General features: G+C 40.7%; 1 protein-coding gene across 1 annotated transcript; it reads left to right on the top strand.

Annotated features, from left to right (window-relative positions):
- Positions 1–1,011: 1,011 nt before the first annotated feature.
- On the top strand, positions 1,012–26,082 carry MRPS5 (mitochondrial ribosomal protein S5; the record flags this gene model as incomplete). The annotated part of the gene is made up of 12 exons (XM_079721325.1): positions 1,012–1,080; positions 4,424–4,504; positions 6,672–6,809; positions 10,569–10,694; positions 12,492–12,725; positions 14,672–14,706; positions 16,258–16,348; positions 18,624–18,670; positions 19,145–19,202; positions 19,510–19,572; positions 22,840–22,976; positions 25,858–26,082. The coding sequence occupies exons 1-12, from the start codon at positions 1,023–1,025 to the stop codon at positions 26,080–26,082; spliced, it is 1,293 nt and encodes a 430-aa protein (XP_079577451.1). The 5' UTR covers positions 1,012–1,022.
- Positions 26,083–26,804: the final 722 nt, after the last annotated feature.

Here is a 26,804-nt window from a genome sequence, read left to right as displayed (position 1 = left end):
CTGGATGGTCAGGTACTTGAAAGGAGTATGATTAGAAAATTCAAGGAGGTCTGACAAGGAGTCTGGGGAGAGGTGTGTCGACAGATTTCTCTAATTTGGCACAGAATGTTAAGATAATTATGTTCCACATGAATGCTTACCAAAGGGTGACCTCCACAGAGGAGGATTTTAATGAGGTGGACAGAATCACCAACCTGTGAATGTCAGTCAGCCTCCTTCCACAGAAATGGACTCAAGAACAAAGCACTAGGGATGGAGGTTACGTTTGGGCTCAGCAACATGGACTTCCACTCACCAGGGCCAATCGGGCTCCAGCCACTGCTTAGTGCCCAATATTCCAACAGCAGAGACCAACACTGGTCCTCCAATATGACACTACTTCCCGAGGATTAGCCACCTATCTGGTTGCAGATTGATTACATCGGGCCAGTTCTATCATGGAAGGAGCAGCACCTTGTTCTGACTGGAACAGACACTGGATATGGATTTGTCTTCATTGTCCGCAATGCTTCTCCCAAAACAACTATCCAGAGCTTTGCTGGAGTTGGGTATGAATAGCTTTTTTATTTTCCTATTTATTCCCCCCTCGGACCTTCACTGAGACCCTCTCCGTGCTCGTCTGTACCTCGCACTTTTGGTTGGGAAGAGTCCGCAGCATCAGCTCCGTTCCGAGGGAGGAGGATGTCACCGGCTCGCGGTCCCGCCGCCCTGTAGATCCCGACGGTGCTGCCGGGTCCCTGGAGAGAACACCATGAGCCAGCCCTGCACACACCGGCAGCCAGCCCAAGCCCCGCCCCTGGGTCCTTAACGCGAGGTCCCCCGCGGGGGCTGTCCGAGGCTGCGCCGGACTCATCCCACTTTGCTTCCCGTCCCGACAACCCCTCACTCGGGCCTGCGCTGCGGCGCAGCCCCCTGGCCTCGGAAATTCAGTCTCGGGCCGAGGTCCGCGGCCGTTGGACGGGGAGCAGTCGCGGCAGGCGGTGGGAAGGCTGCCCGGACGGAAGCGCGCATGGGTCTCCACCATGGCGGCGACGGTGCGCGCTGCGGGAATTCTACCTGTGCTGTGTGGCGCGTCGGCGGGTGAGATCCAGGACGCTGGGAGCAGGGGCTCTGAGCGGGGCGGGAGTGGGGGTTCGCCCGGGGCCTGCAGACACCCGGGTGGAAAGAAGCGAGAGGCCGCGGCCCCGGCCTCTCACGCGCGGCTCTTGTCCCGCTGGAACCTGCTGTGTGACCTTTCGCGCGTCCGCATTCTCTCTGGGTCGCAGGGCCCGGGTCTGTAAAGTGAGGGTGGACTGGACGCGGTCCAAAGCCTCTTCCAGTTCATCAGGCCGCTCGTGCATGCTCGGTTAAAAGGGGCAGGGTAGTGGCAGGCAAGCATCGCCTTCCCCGCGGGCGTGATTCACAGGTTCATTTGGTGATGTTGATGTGGGGTTCGAGGTGGATGGCGGCTAGCGAAGCTCGAAAGGGAAATAGGCTGTCCTCCAGCTTGGGTCGGATAGGATTAGTGTCAGTTATTTTAGATTCCGGGCTGATCAGTGCCCTTTATTAAAAAGAAGGATGTTTGGAATGTCAGTAGTTTTTGCTCTTATTGCCCTCCCCCCCCCCCCTAGTTGGTTGTTTGCAGCCCGAGGAAAGGCAATCTGCTATCCTCCAGCTTGATGTTTATCTCTAGGAACCACTTCGTAATTAATTTGATCTCTATTCTCTCTATTTTATTGTAAACCCACAATCCAGCACTCGTAATTCCGAAATCCAAAGATCTGTAAAAATCGAAAAGTTCTTTTTAGTAACTCATTTTGTTGGGAAACTTGACCTGCAATCGTTTGTAGGAAAATCTGACCTGAGCATTTTTTACTTTTGTTTATGTTGTGACCACCTCCTCCTTTTCCAAAGCCCCGATCAAATAGCACTTAGCACGTGTAGCTTTCTTTCATGAGCTCTTATGTGTAGCAGGGACTGTCTTAAACTCTTTATGCTTTTTTCCTTGCTTCACCTTCACAATGCCTTTATGAGATAGATGCCTTTATTATTCCCATTTTACAGATGAGGGAATTAAGGCACACAGAGGTTGAGAAACTTGTTCAAGGTTAGACGGGGAGGATGTCAGGTTTTTGCACCCACACCACCTGGCTCCGGAGCCTCTTTCTTTCTTTCCTTCTTTTTTTTTTTTTTTTTTCTAGTGTATAAACTTTTTTTGGTAGTGGCTTTATTGGGGTGCAATTTACATACCACAGGATCCATCTTCTTAAAGTATACAGTTCATTGGTTTTTAGTGTATTCACAGAGCTGTGCAACCATCACCACAGTCAATTTTAGAACATTTTCATCATCACCCCAGAAAGAAACCCTGTACTCTTTTAGCTAGCATCTCCCCAGACCCTCATTGCCCCCAGCCCTGGGCAACCACTAATCTACTTTTTTCTCTATATTTTGCATGTTCTAGATATTTCATATAAATGGAATCAAGTAATATGTGATCTTTTGTGACTGGCTTCTTTCACTTAGCATAATGTTTTCCAGATTTGTCCATGTTGTAGCATAAATCAGTACTTAATTCCCTTTTATGGCTGAATAATATCCTGTTGTGTGTATATACCACATCGTGTTTATCTATTGAGCATTTGGGTTGTTTGTACCTTTTGGCTATTATGCCTTATGTGGCTGTAAATATTTGTGTGCAATGTTTTTGTATGTACACATTTTTATTTCTCATGTGTATACACCTTGGAGTGGAATTGCTGGATCAAATGGCGACTCCATGTTTCACTTTTTGAGGAACTGCTAGACTGTTGTCTAAAGTAGCTGCACCTTTTTACATTCCCACCAGCATGAGGATTTTTATTTCTCCACATCCTTGTCAACACTTGTTATTTTCTGTCTTTTTGACTGTAGTCATCCTAGTGGGTGTGAAGTGGTATCAATTTGTGGTTTTGATCTGCATTTCCCTGATGACTAATGAACGTCTTTTTTTGTGCTTCTTGTCCATTTCTATATGTTCTTTGGAGAAATGTCTATTCTAATCTATATCTATTTTTAAACTGGGCTGTCTTTTTATTAGTGAATTGTAAGAGTTCTTTATATTTTCTAGATACAAGTCCCTTTTCAGATAAATGATTTGTAAAATTGTCTCCCCATCTGTGTGTTGTCTTTTCATTTTCTTGATAGTGTCCTTTGAAACACAAAAGTTTTAAATTTGGATAATGTCTGATTTACCTATTTTTGGTTTTTGTTGCTTGTGCTTTTAGTGTCATATCTAAGAAACCATTGCAAAATCCAAGGTCATAATTATTTACCCTTATGTTTTACTCTAAAGGTTTTATAGTGTTTGCTCTTACCTTTAGGTCTTTGATCCATTTTGAGTTAAGTTTTATGTATGGTATAAGTAGGGCTCCAACTTCATTCTTTTTGCATGTGGATACTCAGTTGTCCCAGCATCGTTTGTTGGAAAGATTATTCTTTCTCCACTGGTTTTTCTTGGCGCCCTTTTCAAAACTTAGTGTCCAGTGAATGCTGTCAGAGCCTGTTCTGAAGTGCTGTACTGTGTGAAGTGGTACACCGTACGGTTACAGCCTGGCGCTGCAGGGGCTCCTGATGAAAGACGGGAGCAGAGTGCTGTGGGGATTGGGGAGCCTTCACCGGGGGGTGGCGTTGCAGGCAAACCAGGAGAACCTGTCAGAGACACGCTAAAGGATTTGAGAGCTGAGTGTGTTCCAGACTGACTTCGAGTCTGGTGTGGCCAGAGGGGGATGGAGAGGAGAGTGGTGGAGATGAGGCTGGCGTGGAAGGTTGGGGCCAAGTCGCAGCCCTGTAGGTGATGCTGAGGAGTTGTGAATTTGTTCTGCAGATAGTAGGGAGCCAAAGAATGATATATCAGGGCTGTGCGGTGACTAGACTTGTAGTTCTAGAAAGGCCTGCCTGTTACCAAAGGGAAAAGGGGAGGGCGGTAAATTAGGGGTTTCAAATAAGCAAAAAAAAAAAAAAAAAAAAAAAAAGAGAGAGAGAGAGAAGGGCCTGCTTGACAGCAGATGGTGAATTAGAGGGAGACTGGAGGCAGACTGGAGACCTGTTAGGAGACTGTCAACAGGAGACTGTCCTTACCATGTGGCTGAGGGATGGAGCTTGAACAAAGAGGGGCAGTGAGACTGTAGGAGGGTGTGCAGCTGAGAGGTGGATTGATTTTTGAGGAGAATCTATAGGACTTGGTAACAGGTCAGATGTGAGAGTGAAGGAGCCGATGTGATGTGATTTCATTTACTTGGGCAAGTGGTCATGGAGCCCAGAAATTACTCATTTACTTGTCTTGGTTCTTTTATTCTATAGATAATACTATTCTTTAGGTGTTAAAAAATGTTCCTTTTCATGTAGAAACGATTTCATGTAAGATTTCATGTAGAAATCTTAATTTTTTTTTTTTAATTTATAGGTCATTTATGGTCCAGGCAGCTTTACCTAAACAGCTTTCCAACAGCTTCCATTTTGGCATTGAAGACTGTTCCCAGCAATGGTGAGATATATTTGTCTAACTACCTTTTCTTATAAGAGCTAGTGTTAAGAGTACTTTATGTAGTTTTTAAAAATGTAAAGGAATGAAGTACATTCTTTGTGATAGAAATGGATAAGGTCTAAAGAGTATTTTTCAAATTTTTAATGATTACAGCTGTTATAATTAAAGGCTTTAAAAAATAATAGCCACGATTTATTGAGTAATGACTGTGTCAGGTTTATAGTATGTTATCTTGGTTAATTCTCACACCAGTTTTTATGAGGAGTTGTTAATTCCCATTTTACAGATGCTGAAGTGAGTCTCTGAGAGGCTAAGTGACTTGCTTAAGGTCACACAGCCAGTAATGGCAGGACTGGGTCCTGAGCTGTCTTGGATACTGTGATGTGTTCTGGAAACACAGTGTTTGTAGAAGGGGGTGGGAAGAGTGCTGACTGGTGGAATGACCACACAGTTCTCAGCTCCTCCATTTTCTGTCTGTGCAACCATGAACTAATGACACCGCTTGGACCCTCAGTTTCCTCTTCTATAAAATGAGGATGGTAGTTCCTACTTTAAAGATTGTTATCTTAAAACATTGTACTTCCGAAGAGTACTAAAAGGTGTATATCTTAAAACCACTTCCCTTTTCTAGGCCTTCTCATCTTCCAGTGACACTATAACTTCCATCTGGTTATATTTCTAAACAGATAGTGTGTATACTTGTTCTTTTCTCTGTTAACATCGTTATGCTAATTGAAGATTTAATTAGGCACCATCCCTGCTTTTTCTGAGCATAGTTGTAAGCACAATTTTGGTCGAATCTATAGGCAGTTATGTATATGTTCTTCACAGCTGAGCTAGGTAGTACAGTTGACCCTGTACGACCAGAACGGGTTTGAACTGCACGGGTCCAATTATATGTGGATTTTTTTCAAGAAATAAGTACTACAGTACCATGCAGTTCGAGGTTGGTTGAATCCAAGGATGTGGAATCGCAGATAGGGAAGGCCAACTATATGTTATACGTGGATTTTTAACTAGCGGGGGGGTCAGTGCCCATCACCCTCACGCTGTTTAAGGGTCAACTGTATTCTCTTATTACGTTTCCTTTCTCCTACAACATTTTCTTTTTCCTAGAGTTAGTAATTGCCTTGTTTTGCTTTGTATTCTTTGTACCTGTTGCACTATTTTCCTAAAGGCTGCAACAGATGGGTCAGAAATAGTAATAATTTTTCTAAAATCCCTGAAACACATCACTAATTAACCAGTTTGGTTTAGTAGAAGAGATTTAAATTAGAAGGAAGAAATTCTTCATGGTGAAAACTGTTAAAACACTGAAGTGAAACCTTCAAGGGCAGACTCTGTCTTTGAAGAAGTCCACCCAAAGGAGCTTCCTGGGCTTGCCCCTCTGTGGACTCCATGCTATTCCTGAGATGGAGACTTCATGGTCGGAAATTAATAAGCATTCAAAGGATCAGAGCAAAATTGTTAATTGATCGTTGGTGGATGATAATCTGTAATTGAACTTCAAATGTGATTTAGCATGAGCTGCTGCCACCTCCTGGTTTAAAAAGCACAATGCAATTTGAGCAAACTCAGTTGTAGCCACAGTACATTAAAAGAGATTATTTCTGAATTCTGAAGTTGATTTCTTTCTACTTTTGACAGTTGGACCTTTGTAGGCTAACTACATTATTGTTTGTGAATAGTATTTTGGTCTTTTGAAAAAGATTAAAGAATTCTAAATTTGATGGTAGTGATTTTTACACTCTTAAAGTATGTCAAGGATTGTAGTTCTAAACTACAAGAATAAATTCATGTGCACTTGATATTTTGTTGAAGATTGAGAAGGTTACAAGAAAAACTAAAATGTGTCCAACATAATGGGATTTAGAATGATTATTGAAGATCTGAATTTATTTAAAATGAAAAGCCAGTATTTTCTATTTACTTTTAATTGAGTAATTTACAAAGTAAGCTAATAGGTCCAGAGAGACCTCACTATGTCATCTGACCCAGCCTCCAGAAGTTTTCTTTTTTAAAGAAAGACTGTCCTCAAAATATGATTCTTAAAAGTTCAGGATTTTAGTGACTTATTTTTATTAGTAACAGTTAATTTTTTGGTGCTGGCGGTGTTTCTCCATAGGTGTGGATCATCTAACAAAGTTTTATTCCATCTACCCTGCAGGCTCTTTGTCAACTCCAGGAACCAGAGACAACTGTCATTTTATCAGCTTGACCCGTGCGCTACAGACACAGTGCTGTATTTCTTCTCCCAGTAACTTGATGGGCCAACAGTATAGATTCTATAGTTTCTTCACTAAATGTACGTAGACTGGCCACAAACTTCCCATTTCATGAAACAGGAAAATGAAAGGTGCTTTTGTATCTTAATTTTTCTTCTTTTTCTTTTTCCTCCTTAAATGAATTAACACTTCAGAGATTAATATATGATGTACAGGCATACCTCATTTTATTGCACTTCACTTTATTGTGCTTTGTGGATATTGCGTTTTTTACATATTTGAGGTTTGTGGCAACCCTGTGTTGAACAAATCTATCTGCACCATTTTTTCCAACAGCATTTGTGTGTTGTCTCTGTGTCATATTTTGGTAATTCTTGCAATATCTCAAACTTTTTAGTTATTATATTTGATATGGTGGTATGTGATCAGTGATCTTTGATGTTGTTACTATGACTGGCTGAAGACTAGCAGTTTTTAGCAGTAGAATATTTTTTATTTTTTATTTTTTGAATATTTTTAAAATTAAAGTATATATATTGTTGTTTTAGACATAATGCTATTGCATGCTTAAGACTGCAGTATAGTATATACATAACTTTTATAGGCACTGGGAAACGAAAAAATTTGTGTGACTCACTTTATTGTGATATTTGCTTCGTCGCAGTGGTCTGGAACCAAACCCACAGTATCTCCAAGGTACGCCTGTGCTATTAAAATAAAAATGTTCCTCCGTGTACCTCCTAGAATTATCTCACATGCTACCAGTTGTACTGTACACACTTTTGGGAGTACTAGTTTACTTTAATCCCCTCATTTGGGGCACCTGAGGTCTAAAGGACCTGTGGAATCCCTGGAATTCCAGGATGGAATTGTGGCCCAAATCCCTGCTGATTTAGATTCACACCAAGAATATACTCAAAATCTGTTTTCAGTTGCACTTTAGTTGAGGAGATAGGACTAATCAGGAAAAGTTAATTTTAAGTAGATGTTGTTTTACTAAGATTACTCCTATCTGAGATAGTATTTGAGAGTCCAGTCTAAACTGAAATTAACTTGTAATAAATGGAGATTAACCTGTAATAAATGGAGATTGAATCCACGATTCAGCATTAGGCAAATTAAAAGAAATTAGGATTATAAAGCCAATTCATTTTAGACTATTTGGTAAATACAGAATCAAAAAGCAAAAAATCACTTGTAATCCTACTACCCAGAAATCCTGGATTTGCTGCTATTTTCATACAGCAGTACGCTATACATTTTCCCATGACAGTACATGGGCTTCTCCAGTGCAGTGTCATAACTGTAGAATATTTCATTGTGTGGGTACAGATCACTTTAATTTGGATTAAATTAAATAATGACCTACTAGGTCATTCATGTAGCTATGCAGAAAAGAGGACCAGATGATGGGGAATTGCAAGTAACACAGTCTTCCTTGTATCAGAGGATTTTGGTGTAAAGAGAAAAGAGAGGTGGGTAGAGTTGGAGCCATGAGGCTCTTCCTTAGTGCCCCCAGCCCCAGTGTTTTCTAAGAGCTGACTTTGTGCTTTGATGGTGGTGGTTGGGGGGTGTCGGGTGGGTGTATATCAGACTTACAGGCCTTTTTAAAAATAGTCTTTTCCCTGCCCTGAAAGGCCTTTTCTCTAACTCTTCTTGTTCTAGAGGTGCCTCTTGCCCTCTGAGACCCCTCACACCTGCCTCTGACACTCCATTAGCCTCCCTTCTTCCTCAGTCATAGGACTCTGTACCCTTACGAGTTTATTGTTCCCAAGTCAGGGCGGGGTGGGGGTGAACTCAGTTGAAACCAGCGTGGGGCTAGTTTTTGCTGTTTTAATAGGAAATAGTCTTTGACTTTCTAAATCTCTTCCAAGAAATTAAAAAAAAACATAATTTTTTCAAAACTCTATAAGATTTCCTAAAAATGTTTAACATTGTATTTGTAAATCTATCCCTCTGCCATAGAGGGTCCACCATTAAATGGTGGAGTCTTTTAAATCTTCGTCTTATTATTGTTTCTTTTAAAATCGAATCCCTTTTAGTCTTAATGAGTGATTTGCTTATTCTGATTCTAAGAGAAACTGTAAGTGATTGACCTCCTTATGCCTCCATTAAAAGTGCTCTCACTGTGAACTTTCAAGTTTTTGATGGCATTTATAGATACCATCATTTTTAAGCAATTAGGAAAGAAAATCAGTCTTTAGTGAGAGTTTAGTTTGAGGTTGGTAATTTTATTTCAAACCTGTGGTTCTTTTAAAAGAATCAGTGTCAGTCTAAAGTTTGAAGTTAACCCTTTGGTTTGATCAGGGATACACAAAGCAGCATTGATGTGGAAGCTTACTTACTTTTGTGAGCTTCAGTTATGCAGATCATCTGTAATAATACATTTGTATTTTTAAAAACAGGGTACTGTATAGCTATAAAGCATTAAAAAATATTATAAATCCAAAGCATTTTTCCCTTTTCATGTTATCTACCCAAAGGATCAAGGTGTAAGGCCTTTCAGGAAGCTAGCAGGTAGAACTTTCATTTTTATTTTTATTATTTTTTAAATTTTTTATTGGAGTATAGTTGCTTTACAATGTTGTGTTAGTTTCTACTGTACAGCAGAATGAATCAGCTATATGTATAATATATATCCCCTCTTTTTGGGATTTCCTTCCTATATAGGTCGCCACAGAGCATTGAGTAGAGTTCCCTGAGCTATACAGTAGGTTCTTATTAGTTACCTGTTTTATGCATAGTATCAATAGTGTATATATAGTGTATATATGTCAATCCCAATCTCCCAATTCATCCCACCCACCCACCCTTACCCCCTTGGTATGGTAGAACTTTTAGCTTAAGGACTCAGAAGAGGAGAATGAAGGTACTCATTTGAGTTCTAGAATATGTTTAATATTTCAGGCATGTAGATATATGTATCTTAGATTTTTGACTAGTACAACATTTGTATGGCTCTGATTCTTTATTAAATTGGTAATGGAACAGTCTGTGGTCATAAAATCAATTGGTGATACTGTGAAAGGTAGAAGTCCTTGTGAAGACAATTTAAATCTAATAAACGACATAGCTATACCAATAAAATTCAGAAGTGGTCAAAAGTAAAGAATCTGAATACTCCACAAGTACAAAGGGGAAAATACTGCTTTCAATGTATGATAGAAAAAGATCTGGGGACCCTGGAAATTCACAAATGGAAATAAATCAGCAGTGTCAGGGTCTATATATAAAGAAAAAGACAACAATGATTTAAGAAATACACACACATGCAGGTATTAACTATCAGACCTCTACATACTCATTCTTTCGCAAGTATTGGTTAGGCTATAATCAGAGTTGATGGTGAATTTGGGCATCTCATTTTGAAGGATATACAGAGATGTTTAGGGCATTTACAGAATAGAGTAAACAATCCAAATTATTAAGATTTTTGGGTTCAAATTGCAGTGTTGGTACTTTGGGCTAAGAGATCTGTATTTTGGAAGTCTAGTTACTGATTATCTCAGTAGTTATAATGGAGGCAAGAGGGCAGGGAAGAGACCGGTCACACAGTTGTTAAAATGTCTGGGAAACAAATCTACTGGAAAGTAACAGGGATTGAAATATGGTTGTCTTTTGTGGGGGAAGGCCATATTCTGTAAAAAGGAGTAGAATCGCTTCCTCTTGGGCTTTCCAAATGTAACCATGTGATGTGTACAAAGAATGTTTTAATTTTGCTTTCATTGCCGTAGTGATATGTGACCCGACTTCTTCCAGCCTTTTGTATTCAACAGGAATAAATCAATAGACCGTAGATCATTGCTTGAAGAAATTTTTTAAAACCTATTTCTTTACAGTGACAGCAGATGAGCTGTGGAAAGGTGCCTTAGCAGAGAGTGGTGCCGGAACAAGAAAAGGAAGAGGCAAAAGAACTAAGAAAAAGAAAAGAAAGGATTTGAACAGGGGTCAGATCATCGGTGAAGGTAAACTTATTTATAAAAACAGCTAATGTGTTTTCTAAGATTTTTTCTCCAAAATTTTACAGATATTTTACAAACTAGAAGCATAAAACATTTCTCATGAAGGGTATTAGGTTCTGTGATTTTAGGATCCAGCCAAATGGCTTATTGCCCCATGATTCAGGGAAAGGAATATCCCATAGAAAGGGATTCATTCATTTAGTTATTCATTCAACAAGCCTTAAGTGCCCTGTGTGGCATCTGCTGCAAAACTCCCTATCCTCAAAGAACTTACGATTCAGAGGTAGAAGGTGGAATAACTGGAGAACTGGCTTAACTTTTCTCTCTGAAGGGCCAGGTAGTAAATACTTTTTTAGCCTTATGGGCCACATGGTCTCTGTTCCAACTATTCAGCTCTGCTGTTGTAGCACAAGAACAGTCATAGACAATACGTAACCAAATGGGCATACCTGTGTTCCAATAAAACTTTATTTACAAAAATAAGTGGTGGGCTAGGGCTTCCCTGGTGGGGCAGTGCTTAAGAATCCGCCTGCCGATGCAGGGAACACGGGTTTGAGCCCCGGTCCAGGAAGATCCCACATGCTGCGGAGCAGCTACGCCCGTGCGCCACAACTACTGAGCCTGTGCCCTAGAGCCCACGAGCCATAACTACTGAAGCCTGCGTGCCTAGAGCCCATGCTCCGCAACAAGAGAAGCCACCGGAATAAGAAGCCCACGCACCGCAACGAAGAGTAGCCCCTGCTTGCCACAACTAGAGGAAGCCCACGTGCAGCAACGAAGACCCAACGCAGCCAAAACTAACTAACTAACTAAATAAATTTATTTAAAAAAAAAAAAAGTGGTGGGGTAGATTTGGATTGTGGGCCTTACTTTGCCAACTTCTGGAACACATGATTGTTTACACTTGTGTTTTTTAAAGAATAAAAATAGTATACTTGAATCAACATTCTTTACTGTGATTGCTGACAAATTATCTTTGATAGTAATAGCCTTTTGGATGTAAAGAAAACACCTTTCACTGCACTTGTAGCTGTTGCATGTCTACTTGGATGTTTTCCTCCATGACTTACCTTATATCTTTTTTATTTATTTATTTTTTTAACATTTTAAACAATCATATCTGTATACTTTCTCAACTAAAAAAAATAGAGAAACCTAAAGTCCCCCTTGATGCCTTTTTTATCTCCCCCAATCCCAGTTGCCTCCCCTAAGGAAACCACTGATTTCATTTTGATGTGTTTCCTTCTGACATTTTCTAATGCTTATATATATATAAATACCCTAAAAGGAGTATATATTTTCTTTTAAAAATAATTAGATTATGTCATATGGTACATATTGTCTTATAATTTGCTTTTTTTCACTCAGTAGGTCTTGGAAATTGTTCTATATCAGAACCTGTAGCGCTACCTTATTCTTTGAATTTAGTACAGAGTATTTCATAGGTTGGATATGCCGTAGTTCATTTTACTGTTCCAATATTGCTGGACATTTAGATTGTTTCTGTTTTTTGCCTTTACAAATAACACTTCAGTGGACATCCTTGTCCAAGCACACATATGCCTCGTACCTGCATGGGAGTGTTTTTCTAGGCAATACCACTAAGTGGAATTACTAGCTGTTACGGTAGGTATGTTTAAAATTTTAATGAACAGTGCCAAGTGGCCTGTAGAGTGATTATGTTAGCTTAAGCTCCCACCAGCGGTATCATTATCTATATACACATTGCCTGGCATTTTAATACTCAAGAAATGAATGCTTTTAAAAAATCCTGATTTATGTATGTTTTTAAACCTTCAGGGCGTTGTGGCTTCCTATGGCCTGGTCTGAATGTCCCTCTTATGAGAAATGGAGCTGTGCAGACCATTGCCCAAAGAAGCAAGGAAGAGCAGGAGAAGGTAGAGGCGGATATGGTCCGGCAGAGAGAAGAATGGGACTGGAAGAGGAAGATGAAAGTCAAACGGGAGCGAGGATGGAGCGGAAACACATGGGGAGGCGTCAGTCTTGGCCCCCCTGACCCTGGTCCCAGTGGAGGTAGCAGAGTCCTGGTTTTGCTTACATTGTGACAGAGAGAGCACTCCTATTTCTGGAATTCTTTGATATGATTTTATTTACTTGTCTGTTTAGATTGCCTTCTTCCTAAAAGGATTTGAGCATCATTGAAATAACTTCACATTATTACCCAAATGTATTTTATGGAGCACTAGAGGCCTATAAGCCAAGAAGTATTCCACAAATAGGGGGCAAAGCACTGGGTTCTAGTGTCTTTATTTTGTGGCTTCTCAGAGCATTTGAACATGGTGTTATGCATTATGGCTCTATATAAGTCATCTGTGGGATGCAGTTTCCCAAATGCTATTGGTCATGGGGTATGGAGCAGCATGGCTTGGGAGTGCTATTTTGATAACAGAAGAAACCAAATAGTTGTCATTAAGCCTCATCAAAGAACACATGAAATAAAAGTTGATAATATTTATCAGACTAAATTAGAAAACAAAGTCATCTCCCCACTGCTTCCTGAGTACGTAAAGAAGTAAAAATCATCTAAAATATTCATTCTTGTCAATGAATAGGAGATGAAGAAATAGACAAGGGTTCCGCTGCTTTCTTTAGTTTGGCTCAAAGAGGAGACAAGAGGTTGAGGTGGAGAGACTCAGGCCAGCATGCTTAGGACTGAGCAGAATGCTTGCATTGGGAGAAGGAAGATACGGGAGGGAGAGAAAAAAAACATAAACTTAAGTCCCTAGGGAGGGCCCAGATTTAGAGTGTAGATAAATGGAGGAACTTGTGATGGAAGAAAGGGCAGGGGACAGAGTCAGGTAAGCTGTGTTGGTAGTGGAAGGAGGGCGTGGGGCCTGTGTGAATGCTGTCTCTCTGGAGCCTTCAGTTAGTCTGAGGAGGAGATGGGCATGGATGAGCATGGCCACCAGAATATTTTGGTGAAAAGGTAGGGTATCTGGGATGGGCCTCAAAATTATCCAGTGGAGTGGGACTTGGACAGAGTTTAGAGGAAAGAAGATTGGCTGTGAGTTGATACTCGTTGAAGCTAGCTAATGGTACATAAGCTCACGTTTTGCTGTTTTGGGGGGGGTTGCCTATGAATGTAAATTTTCTATAGTAAGAAGTCATTAAAAATAAAAGAACACAGAGAGTTTGAAATGGCTGCTGTGGTGAGAGGAGAGAGACCTAACTAAAAGGATGTAAAAGGCCAGCAGGCAGCAGGGAGGACTTGACTGAGTTGGAGACCATCAGTTTTTAGTGGCCCAAGTGTGTCCCATGCTTTGACTTCTCTACAGCAGCACCTGGCAGGTCAGGTGTGCCCAGACAGCTGCATTGATTCCATCCTGGATAGTGTGGTGGAGAGGGGACGAGGCGAGGGAGTTGAGGATATTCACAAGACCTGGTGCAAGTGTTGGACTGTGGTGTCTTGACTGAGTGGGAGAGACTGGAAGACCAGAGGGGTGATGGGGAAGGGCAACAGTGGTCAAGAGTCTGGAGGTGCTGGGGAGCCCCAAGGACCATCACCTTTCAGTCACTGAGTGAGAGCTGGAGAGGTGGGAGGATGCAGTCAGGGTGGTCTGAGTGGTTGAGTTTATGAATTTAGCGGTAGAACAGTTTCTGGTGATGATGGAGGATCAGGGTGTTGCTTTGATAGTGGCACCAGAATATCTGAGATTCTTTCTTAGTTAAAAGTCAGTGATGGCGCTTCCCCGGTGGCGCAGTGGTTGAGAGTCCGCCTGCCGATGCAGGGGACACGGGTTCGTGCCCCGGTCCGGGAGGATCCCACATGCCGCGGAGCGGCTGGGCCCGTGAGCCATGGCCGCTGAGCCTGCGCGTCCGGAGCCTGTGCTCCGCAACGGGAGAGGCCACAACAGTGAGGGGCCCGTGTACCGCAAGAAACAAACAAACAAACAAAAAACGTTCATACACTAATTAAATAGACACATTTATCTGTATTCCTGTTTCTTTTCTCCCTACAGAAACATATGATGATTTCGATACCAGGATACTTGAGGTGGGCGTGCTGAATTAAATACCCAGTTAAGCCTTGGGAGAAGTTGGGATGGATGGAGTGGGGTGGGTGGAGAGGGTAAGGGGAACAGTGGGGAAAAGCCTTTGATGTGTGACGTTTTCTGAGCCACAGAGCTGCTCCGGGTAAGGAAATGATGGAACTTTAATTTCAGTTACTTGATCATATTGGCTTTTCTGACTGCTGCCCCTTTGGGGGGCCACCCATTAAGGTCTCAAGACAGAGCAACTTCAGTGGTATTGTTGATAACAGAATTTGGAGATTGCATTTAAATTTCCTCCTTCTTAAAGCAAAGGCTGCAGTAGCAATTTCTCCTTGAATTCTGTGTATCTGACACTCAGTTCAGCGGGCAGAGATTGAGGGGGGCCATGGGGAAGGGTAGAAAGCTTGGAGTTACTGTGTATGTCCAGCTCTTGGTGGGGAAATGATCTGCTGGGCTGCTTTGTAGGCTTTTGAAACTGAAGCCTGTATCAGGTAAATTGCAGTCACTCTTTCCAGGGTGTTTCCTAAAATAGTCAACTTCCCTTTGAGCTAGTGCTGCACACTTAGTGTTAAAAGCCATATGGAATAATCATGTATTGAGTTTGTGATTGAATGTGTATATTGTTTCTTCAACATCAATTGCATTACAGAGTTTAAGATATATTTACAAGTATTTTAAGTCTTTGGGTCCTAGCTTACACCCTTTTGAAATTAATTCCTTTAAAGAGCTCTTGTCTATGTGGGTGATTTCCTGTAAGATTATCCACAGGAGTGGGCTTGAGCTCCCTTTTCTTACCTTATGGGAAAGGGGCTGCCATGTAAGCAGTTTAGTTAACGTTTCATAGTTCTTGGTAAATTTATAAATATGCCCAAAAATGCAGATTTTCTTGTAGTTCATAATAAGCAGGTATTTCCAAATTTTCTATTTTCAGTTGAGCCTAACCCATAGAGATCCGGTCCTGTGCTAATTATTTCTATACACTGCATTTTATCATTTCTAAGATGCACATTTTTTCATATTTTAACATCTCTGATATTGGAATGTGATTGATTGGCTGATGGATTGATTTTTGGCTGCTCCACGCAGCTTGTTATATCTTAGTTCCCTGACCAGGGATGGAACCCAGGCCCCAGCAGTGAGAGTGCCAAGTCCTAACCACTGGACCTCCAGGGAATTCGAAGGATGTGTTTTTATAATCAGTTAGTTATAAACTATGTCAGAGTTTAATCGGCACCTTTTTATCTTTCTTGTGGTGCGTTCATTAAAATAGGGTGTATCGAGTTTTACAGTTCCAAATCCTTTAAAAGTTGTCTCGGTCAAACTTTCTAACAAGCCTGTGAAATAAGAAGAGAAAGCCTTACTTCCATTGTACTCTTGAAGAAACAGTCCAGATGGAGGTTTCCCATTGGAGAAAGTGTGCTGTTGGTGCTCGTGGGATTGAGGGATGATGTGTGTATTCACCACGTGTACCTGTGTGTGTGTGAGGAGGTCACTCCAGTTCCCTACTTCAGAATTTTCTTAAGGTGTAATATTTATGAAACATTTTCTTTTAGGTGAGGAATGTTTTCAATATGACAGCAAAAGAGGGAAGAAAGAGATCATGCCGTGTCCTGGTCGCTGTGGGGAATGGCAAAGGAGCTGCAGGTAAATGGGGGTGTGATCACATACGAAGAGCTGGTGGTGGAGGGACAGCTGTGGCCTGGGCTCAGCCGTGGAGTCAGTGGGTTCAGGCTTTTTTGACTAATTAAATCTTTCAGCGGCTCACAAACCGTGTGGTAAACCCATATAATCCCTTAGAGTCAAAAGAAGGATCTTCCTACATCCGCCTTTTTCCATGAAGACAATGAATATTTTAAAAGGCTTAAGACACTATTGTGTATGTATAATAGTGAAAAACAAGGTGGGGGGGAAACACTAAATGTTCCACAGTAGGGACACAGTTACAAAAAGAGTATAGCTATACATTATAATAGTCTATAGCCTTAAAGAATTATGGAAAATTACTTACAAAATAATGGTAAGTCAAACGAACAGACAAAAACCCACTTCATATAGAACTGTGTAATATAATCCCAGTTTTTTAAAAGTATGTTTATATGCAAAGAAAAGACTGGAAGGATTGGAAGGATATACACTGAAAAGATTAAAAATGTTTAATTAGTATGTTTGCCAATCATTTAAATTTCTTCTTGATACTTTTCTCTAAAGTTTCCATAGTGAACATGTTTTTGAAATGTATACATGAGTACATTTCAAAAGGGAAAGAAAAGTGGAAAGAAAAATGGAAAACTCCCTATTTAAATCCATACTGACACTTTCAAAACAAGTAATACCTATAGATAGTATGTTGCCAAAGGAAACCACTCTTAACAGTTACTTTTATATCTTTTCAGAAATTCTTTGTTTGAATATCACCATATATCTTTTTAAAAAAATGTATACAAAGGGTCATATTACATCCATAATTTTATAGCTTGTTTTTCTTGCTTAGTATTATACCCAGAGATTTATATATTAGCATAAATGGATTCCCCCTCATTTTTTTGTATTGATTGCATAGTGTTCCAGTGTATGGATAGCGTAATTTTTGTAACCTTTTACCTATTGCTGAATATTTATGTTGTTTATACTTTTTTTTTTTTTTTTTTTTTTTTTTACTATTTATAAAAACAGTGAGCTTCTTGTACATGTCATATGTTGTACTTTTGCAAGCATATCGATAGGGGAAATTTCTTGCAGTGAAATTGCCGCCTCTAAGTTACATACATTTGAAACGTTAATGAGTATTGCCAGATTGCGCTCCCAAAAGGCTGCATCCGTTTATGTTTATCTGCACCATCGCACCCTTGCCAGTCCTGGATAGAGTCAGACTTTACTGATTGTAAGTAAGCGACGATATGAAACTTAACTCATAGTTTTGATCTGTATTTCTTTAGTTATGAGAGTTAGGACACCATTTTACATGTCTGTTGGCCATTATAATTTCCTTTTTGAGATCTGTTAGTTCATGTGTTTCACCCACTTTCTGTTGGGTGATGATTCTCCTCATTGATTTTCCTCTTTGTATGTTAAGGACATTAGTCCTTTATCTATCATATATTTTGACTTAGTTTTAAATTTTTTCCACATGAAAGTTTTTAAATCACAGAAGCTTTACACCTTTAAATAGCAAGTAAGTTCACCCATGTATTCCTCAAGGACTTATATGGTTTAATTTGTTTTTTTAAACTAGTAATTGTAATCCACAGCCCCTTTTGCCCCAGCTTCTCAGATGTCTTGCATATCTCATGGAACAGTATTATGTTACTTTTCTGTGTATAATTTAAAAACAAAATACATTCTTCACAATAAATAATGGTGATAGCAAATAATGCAAACATTTTCTTAACTTGTGGTTAACCTCATTTCACAGGATTAAGCATTTACAAACTCAGGAATCATTGATTTTTATTTCCGGGTTAACTGAAATCTGAATTGCGTTTGAAAGTTCCAGTGAAATCGTGGTTTTACTCTATAGCAGTGTATGTTTTTTTCCCAACTGTTCTGGTTATTTTAATCTGTTTTCAGATTCGTGAAAACCATTTACCTTATTAATTTAGCATGGTTAGTGATTTTTTGGGTTTTTTGTTTGTTTTTTTATTCAGTGTAGTTTTATCTAGAAATTTATGAAAGGTAATGTTATGCATCTAACCTTGAATTTCTTAGGTACGTTCAAATGTAATGTTTCCAAAATGCCCCGAAACAAAGAAGCAAATCTCTGTAGCCTCATGCTTTGTCATTTGTTTTGGATAGCGGGTTTTCTGTGTGCAGAAGAAAGATGAACTACTGTGAAATGTAGGAACTGAAAATTGAAATGTGGTAAAAGACATTATGTGCCAAATTTATGCCCCTTTTCATATTTTTGCTTTTTCTTTTAAAGGTTTTGCCATTGGGAAAGCCACTGAACGGGCAGATGCTTTCAGAAAAGTATGTACATTTTCCCTTTGTTAACAGTAAAAGACCAATAAGCTATGTGCTAGACATTGTGGGAACCACAAAAAAATACTTACTGTCGAAGGTTACTTACTTACTGTCAAATACTTACTGGCAAAGGTTACTTATCTCAGAAAAAGCAATTTCAGGAGTGCCTGTATTCTTGCATCATTTCTATCAGACTTGTAATTGCTTACCAAAATTACGAGACAACAGGGAATGTTTGAACACTGTCAGAGATATTAAGGAATTGTTTTGGGTTTTTTTTCTGGTGTGATAGTGATGTTATACTTATGTTTTTTTGTTTTTTTTTTAATCCTTAGCTTTTAGAAGTATATACTGAAATTTTTGTGTAAATTTGAAATTTTCCATAATAAAATATTTTATAAAAGGTATTTTTTGAAATCCCTGAAGAAATGTAAATTCTAACAGTAGATTTAAGAAAAATAGTTTCCTTCTTTCTTTCAGGCAAAGAACAAGGCAGTTCACTATTTGCATTACATAGAACGATATGAAGACCATACAAGTGAGTTTTAATCTTTTCTTTTAAAATTTGCAGGATTATATTTGTTTCATTTATGTGTGGCAGTATATCTCTGTGGGTGTTTCTGTGTTTCCCTGCTTGTTTCTGCATTCTTACATATAAATATATAAAATGTAGAAACAAACTTTCTCTCCTGAGAAGGTTAGTAATGAGTGAAATCGGAGTTTGTTGCTCATCCTTGGCCAACGCGGGGTGGCTGCTTAGGGTAGTATTGGTTGCTTTGTGATATTTGCAAGGGCATTAAAGCTATACCCCTAACCCTTCTTATGTTTATGTTTTTACCCTCCAGTATACCATGATATTTCTTTAACATTTAAAAGGACGCATATCAAGATGAAGAAACAACCCAGAGGTAACTAAAAAAACTCATAATTTGTTGAAGATAAAGCAGAGAAACTGTACCAATTTCATCCTGCCCTCTATTTTTGCTCACCTTTACCTGAACTCATTTTGAAAACACCCAACTGTAAAGGCCTAAGTTAGATTTAAGAAGATTGAGGCTTTTGGGGAAATAAAAAGCAGTCATCCTACCCAGGCTCTCATGATTACAAACACTTCCAGGGGTGATTGTAGGTGGGAAGGGCACTTAATGAATAAGAAACAGTAACTGAGTGAGTGAATAGTTGGGTTTGTAGTGGGAACATTGGTTACTCCTAGACAATTCATGGATGCTACTAGATGGTTCTTTTTTTAAAATTTTATTTACTTATTTATTTTTGGCTGCGTTGGGTCTTTGTTGCTGTGCGTGGGCTTTCTCTAGTTGCAGTGAGCGGGGGGCTACTCTTTGTTGTGGTGGCTTCTCTTGTTGCGGAGCACGGGCTCTAGGCACGCGGGCTTCAGTAGTTGTGGCGCACAGCCTTAGTTGCTCTGCGGCATGTGGGATCTTCCCAGACCGGGGATCGAACCCGTTTCCCCTGCATTGGCAGGTGGATTCTTTTTTTTTTAAATAAATTTGTTTATTTATTTTGGCTGCCTTTGGTCTTAGTTGCTGCACACGGGCTTTCTTTGGTTGCGGCGAGCAGGGGCTGCTCTTCGTTGCAGTGTGTGGGCTTCTCGTTGCAGTGGCTTCTGCTGTTGCGGAGCACGGGCTTTAGGCGCACGGGCTTCAGTAGTTGTGGCACGTGGGCTCAGTAGTTGTGGCTCACGGGCTTAGTTGCTCCACAGCATGTGGGATCTTCCCGGACCAGGGATCGAACCCGCGTCCCCGGCATTGGCAGGTGGATTCTCAACCACTCTGCCACCAGGGAAGTCCCTGGCAGGCATATTCTTAACCACTGTGCCACCGGGGAAGTCCCAGATGGTTCTTTTCTTACAGCTTGTTCAGTTCTACTCATTTATTCTCATCATCAAGTATTGATTGAACATCTTCTGTGAACCAGGTGCTACACTGAGCTCTGAGGTTCCAGAGGTGGACCTTCTTCCTGTCTTGGAAAGAGCAGGCAGGCAGAGTTCAGGGTCATGGAGCTATACCAGTCATGCCCAATGGTCTCGAGGTGTAGAATTCTTGAACATTCTGATTTGTGTTTCACCTGTGGTTCTACAGTAAAAATGATCTCATATAACTCTAGGTATACTTACAAGGTGTGGATCAGAAGATAAAATATTAAACAGTATTTAAATTTTTCATGTCAAAGCTTCTCATACAACTTTGTTAGAGCTATGGCATGGAAATAAACCAAGAGAAAAAAAAATCAAATACAGTACCAATTGTATTAGTGCACCAGAACTTGCCTTCTGCTTTAAAGTCATAATTAATCATTCATATGCCAGATAAAAACCATTTATCTTATTATTAGAAAAAGTATTGAGTTGAACACTTAGACATTAAGGTTTAGCCCTGTGCTAAGGTGTATCCCATGTGGTAGTTGCAGCCTGTGTGGCTATGGAGCACTTGAAATGTGGCTTCTGAGAGACCCTGTAAGTGTCAAATACCACCAGATTTCAAAGACTTAGTATAAAAAAAAGAATAAGACATATCTCAGAAATATTACTGTATTGATTACATGTTCAAATGATAATGTTTTAGACATACTGGGTTAATAAAATATATTACTAAAATCAATTTTAAAGTTTTAAAAAAAACTTTAAAAAACATATCTGCAAGAGAATTTAAAATCATATATATGGCTTACATTTGTGGCTTGTGTCATGTTTTTGTTAGACATGTTACTTTGGATACATCTTTATCTGAATGATTTTCAAAAGACTGCTACAATTTTAATTGCAGAAGTTACCTTTTTTATCTTCCCTGTCTTCTAATCAAAGCTGTATTTTTCAGTCCTGCCTTTAAGGCATGTGCTGAGGTCCATGCCTGGTTAATCAAAATGTTAAGAGTCTAAATTTGGGCCTTTTCTCTACATCATTCCCACCTGCATTTGCCAGGTGCTGATCTAGGCTCTGGAGATACAGCAGTAAGCAAACAATATCCTGGCTCTCATGGAACTCGCATTCTGCTGAGGGGAAACATCGGATAACAAGTTCGGCTGAGTGCTTGAAAGCAGCCATCAGGGTCTGGTTTGCAGGGGAGGGCATGGGGAGGGAGGGAGGAGGCCACCTTCACTAGTGGTCAGGGAAGGTCTCTTTGAGGAGGACGTATCTGAGTGAGACACTGAAGGTGAGAAGGGGTCATGCAGGGAGAGCAGGCTGAGGGAAACACTGAGTGCAAAGTCCTTGCGGCGGGAAAGCCAGCACACGGAGGGTGGTGTCTCTGGATGAAGTCGGTGAGATGTCGGTCACAGAGGGCTTTGAAGGCCGTGGAGTTCTTTGTTACAGTCGACCCTTGAACAGCATGGGTTTGAACTGCTCGGGTCCACTTATACTCGGCTTTTTTTCTAAATACTGCAGTGCTTCACGGTCCGTGGCTGGTTGAATCCATGGATGTGGAACCTTGGATATGGAGAAACTGAGGACATGGAGGGCCGACTATAAGTTAGACTCAGATTTTCCACTGTGTGGAGGGTCGGCTCCCCTAACCTCCACACTGTTCAAGGGTCAACTGTACTTATTTTAATTCAAGGGACAGTGCGAAGTGAAGGGCTTTAAATGGGGAGTGATGTGTTTGCTTCGTGTTTTTAAAGCTCTCCCTAGGGAAGGGGTTACAGGTAGACAAGAGTAGGGCGAATGGCTGGAGGGGAAACCACCCAAGATTTAGAGGCCAGCAAGGAGGTGAGAAGGATGGGCCAGTAGCTAGGAGGAAATCTGGGAGAGGGTGTGTTACCGAAGCTAAAAGAGTTTTTCCAGGAGGAAGTGGATGTCTCTGCTCAGTGCAACTGAGCATTCAAGGAGGGTGAGAACAGATGTGTCCATCGAGTCTTAGTTAACATGGACATGGGGCGCCAAGAACCTTCAGGCATCTCTGTTAATCTTAATAGCCCTGGTTTTTTTGCCCATATGTTAAACTTATATATTATTTCTTTAATCCTTATAACATCTCATTTAAATAAATGTCAGTGTGGCAGTTAAGTAAGTTGTGAAGTGTCACCCAGCTGGGAAGTGGTGAAGCCGGAATGTGAACCAGTGTCCCCTAAACCCAGAGCTGGAAGCTGTGCGAAGCCAGCAGGTGATGCCGCCTGCACTGTGGGCAGTGGGCAGGTGTTTGACTTGTTCTTCCTCTTTCTAGGCTATGGCCTCCGCTGCCACCGGGCCATCATCACCATCTGCCGGCTCATTGGCATCAAAGACATGTATGCCAAGGTCTCTGGCTCCATCAACATGCTAAACCTCACCCGGGGCCTCTTCCATGGGCTCTCCTGCCAGGTAACTTCCCTAGGCTCTGAAACAGAAGGGCTAGTTTGTATTTCATTTGTGTGCTCTGAGACCACCATCTCCTGGGCTGTCCTGGAGTTGCTCTTGGGCCACCTGAGGACTGGGCATTCTTCGTTGTCTGTGGCTGCATCAGGTTAGTTAATCCAGCTGACAAGTTAGTTCATGAGAATTATCCTGTAAAAAAATACTCCATGGGTGTTTTGAAGTTTTAAAATTAAGTATTTTTAAAAGCCAGTAATTATAATCTGTTTTATTATGGAAAGAATACCTGCTTGTTCTAAAGCTCCAACAACATAAAGATGTAAAGTAAAAAGAGAAAGTCTGTTTCCTAATTTCCTCTGTTCCTTTGGAACTGGGGTGAAGCCCTTCGGGCACCTCTACTCGAGAGCGGTCTTCAACTGAAGCACAGTCAGTTTTCAGGTCACCTGTATAGGTAGTTCAGAGGGACATCTGAGTCAGTAGGAACATGAACATTAGTAGTTCAGGTAATTTCTCCACATAGATGGGAGCTGTGGGCTCCTGCCCAGCTCACCCCCTCAGCCTCGGCTAGGCTCACAATCACTCCAGCGGTAGGGAGGAAGGGCTGTCGCTGCACGGGGCCCCCCCTTCTGGGCTGCCTCTCTGCCAGCTCAGTGGGGCTGGCTTGTGCCTTGAAAGGATGGGTGGACCTTAGCAGAGCTGGGTGAGCAGAAAGACAGCCAGCTTCAAGAGACATTTGCTGACCTCCATTTGCTGAGGACTTTGACAGGCTTCCTGACAGAGTGTGATGGCTGTTTCTGAATAAAGGGATCCATGGAATAATTGTAGCCGTCTCTGTTTAAAATAGGAAAATTAATTGAAAGAAAAAGCTTTGCTTAAAAAACCTTTTTTGAACGCTGTGTTCGTGTGTGTGTGTGTTTGTGTGTGTGTTACTACTGTCTAAAACGTGTGTGTGTGTTACTACTATCTAAAACGGCCTTCAAAAGCACTTCTAAATTTACACTTACTGTTAAGAGGTTTAATTGTTTGATGTAGCTAAGATATTTGTTTTAGATAGGTCATATTTATGGTCAAATAGACCTGTTCTAAAATGCCATCAGCTATAAAAAGTTGCATTGTGCTACTCAAAGAAAAAAAATGACACCAGTGTAAGCAACATGCCACTGATTATAAGACACTCCAATTTAAATTATTTTATGTTTTTTTTTTTTATGAATCAGCTCTTCTCTTTTCTAATTTCAAACGTATATAGAATTAGAATAGTACAAGGTGTGCATAAAGTCTGGAAACATGAGATTGTACATTTCTCATGGTATTTTAGGTATTTTAATTACTATCAATAAACCATCCATTGAGTTTATTTGCCTTTTTCTGACTTTTATGGCTACCTTCTGTTATGAATCCCCATGGCTCTCTTATACAGCATCAACAGTTAGCAGCTCGTGGCCAGTTTTGTTTCTCTAAACCACCCCCAACCAGCCCTAGTCATTTTGACCCAAATCTCAGATATCAATATATTTCACTCATAAATATTTTATCATGTATCTCTAAAAGATAAGGATTAAAAAGGACCCGACAATACTACTATCATACGTAAAAAATTAACAGTAACGAGATATCAAACATCTAGTCAGTGTTCATAGAAATGTATCCATTTGTCAGATTAAAAAAATTTTTTTAAATTAATTTATTTTTGGCTGCTTTGGGTCTTCGTTGCTGTGCACGGGTTTTCTCTAGTTGTGGCGAGCAGGTTGACTCTTTCACTGCAGTGCACAGGCTCCTCATTGCAGTGGCTTCTCTTGTTGCGGAGCACGGGCTCTAGGCGCGTGGCTTTCAGTAGTTGTGGCACGTGGGCAGGCTCAGTAGTTGTGGCGCACGGGCTTAGTTGCTCCGCGGCATGTGGGATCTTTTGGGACCAGGGCTCAAACCCGTGACCTGTGCATTGGCAGGTGATTCTTTTTTTTTTTTTTTTTTTTGCGGTAAGCGGGCCTCTCACTGTTGTGGCCTCTCCCGTTGCAGAGCACAGGCTCCTGACACTCAGGCTCAGCAGCCATGGCTCATGGGCCCAGCCGCTCCGCGGCATCTTCCCAGACTGGGGCACGAACCCGTGTCCCCTGCATCGGCAGGTGGACTCTCAACCACTGTGCCACCAGGGAAACCCGGCAGGCGGATTCTTAACCACTGTACCACCAGGGAAGCCCTAAAAAACTTTTTTTAATACAATTTGTTTGAATTGGGTTGCAGAAAAGGTCCATACATTTTAAATCTTTGCTGTCTTTTAAGTCACTTTTAATCTGTAAGTTCCCCTCTTTTTTTTCCTTGCATTTTTTAATTGTTGAAGAAATCAGGTTGTTTGTCCCAGTCTGGTGCTAAATATCTGAGGATCCTTAACATCTTCTCTCCCTGCATGTCCTATAAATTGGTAGCTAGAGCTGGGACACGATGAGGTTCAGGTTCAGTTTTGGGCACAGTATCGCACATGATCAGGAGGGTTAGGAAGGCAAGAGACCAGAGGGCAAGGCCCTTCCTTTATCCCATGGGGGTGGGGAGATGAGGCTGAGATGATTCTGCCCATAGCAGGTCATCATAGTTTAGCCACAGCAAGTTCCTCCTCTTTAAGTTACAGACTTAAGTTTATTGTGTGTGTTTTTTTTTTTAAGTACAATCTTGTTTTTAATCACTCTTAAATAATTCAGTAAGCAAATAAACTTGATATTATATTACCTGGGCCATGTTTCCTACTGTAATAATCACCCTCAGTTAATGAATTTTCAAGAGTTGCTACATTTTAATCAACCAAACAGTTTTGGCCATGTAAGATAAGTATCGGGGTGGACCATGTTAGACCAACCTCATAGACCTAACCTCGTGTTCTCAATTTGGTCGTGCCCAGGAAACCCATCAACAGCTGGCTGATAAGAAGAGTCTCCATGTTGTGGAATTCCGGGAGGAATGTGGCCCTCTGCCCATCGTGGTTGCCTCCCCCAAGGGGGCCTTGAGAAAGGATCCGGAGCCAGAAGATGAGGTTCCAGACATCAAACTGGACTGGGAAGAAGTGAAGGCCACACAGGGTATGAAGCGCTCTGTGTGGTCAAATTTAAAGAGAGCCGCCACCTAGGCCTCCCTCTGGCCTGGCTCAGCCTGGCATCTCTTGCTTCGGGCACCTGGGAAAGACTCAACCCCTCACACTTTGGATTGTCACTTTTTTTTTTTTTTAAAGGAAAGGCCAACCTTACATTTCTTTATTTACAAATAACAAATAATTATAGATTTAATTTATTGAGCACGTCCTATATACCAATTACTGTGATAGAAACTTTACATACATATCTTAGTTAAAAACTATTTTAAATATTCATTTAAACTAGCAAATTAGGGAGGCAGGGCTTCTAGTCTGACCTAATAAGAAATAATATGCAGTCAAGCTATAGTTACTTGACTGTAGTCACACAGCTAGAAAGTAGAGGAAAATGGGCAAACTTTGTTCTTTTTGACTCTAGAAATTCTCCTTTTTAGTAAACCTCTTTGTATCGATGTTTTAGTGGTTGCTCTAGGTATTATGTTATACCTATATCACTTATCACCAGTCTACTGGTGTTGACTTTTTACCTGTTTGAATGAAGTATAGGAATCTTACTTCCCTTTAAATCCCTTTACCCTCACCTGTTTCTATAATTGTTTTAAAATTTCCTCTGCCTATACTGAGAACCACATTAGACAACATTATAGTTCTGCTTCAACCATGAAACTTAATATAAAAAACTAAAGAAGAAAAAAGACAGCCTATTGTATTTACCCATGTTTTTGCTCTTTCAATCGTTCGTTCTTCTTTCCTGATAT

This window comes from Hyperoodon ampullatus, assembly GCF_949752795.1.
Source record: "Hyperoodon ampullatus genome assembly, chromosome: 15".
NCBI lineage: Eukaryota > Metazoa > Chordata > Mammalia > Artiodactyla > Ziphiidae > Hyperoodon > Hyperoodon ampullatus.
The sequence above is the reverse complement of the archived record's forward strand: the minus strand, read 5'-3'. Positions and strand labels throughout refer to the sequence as shown.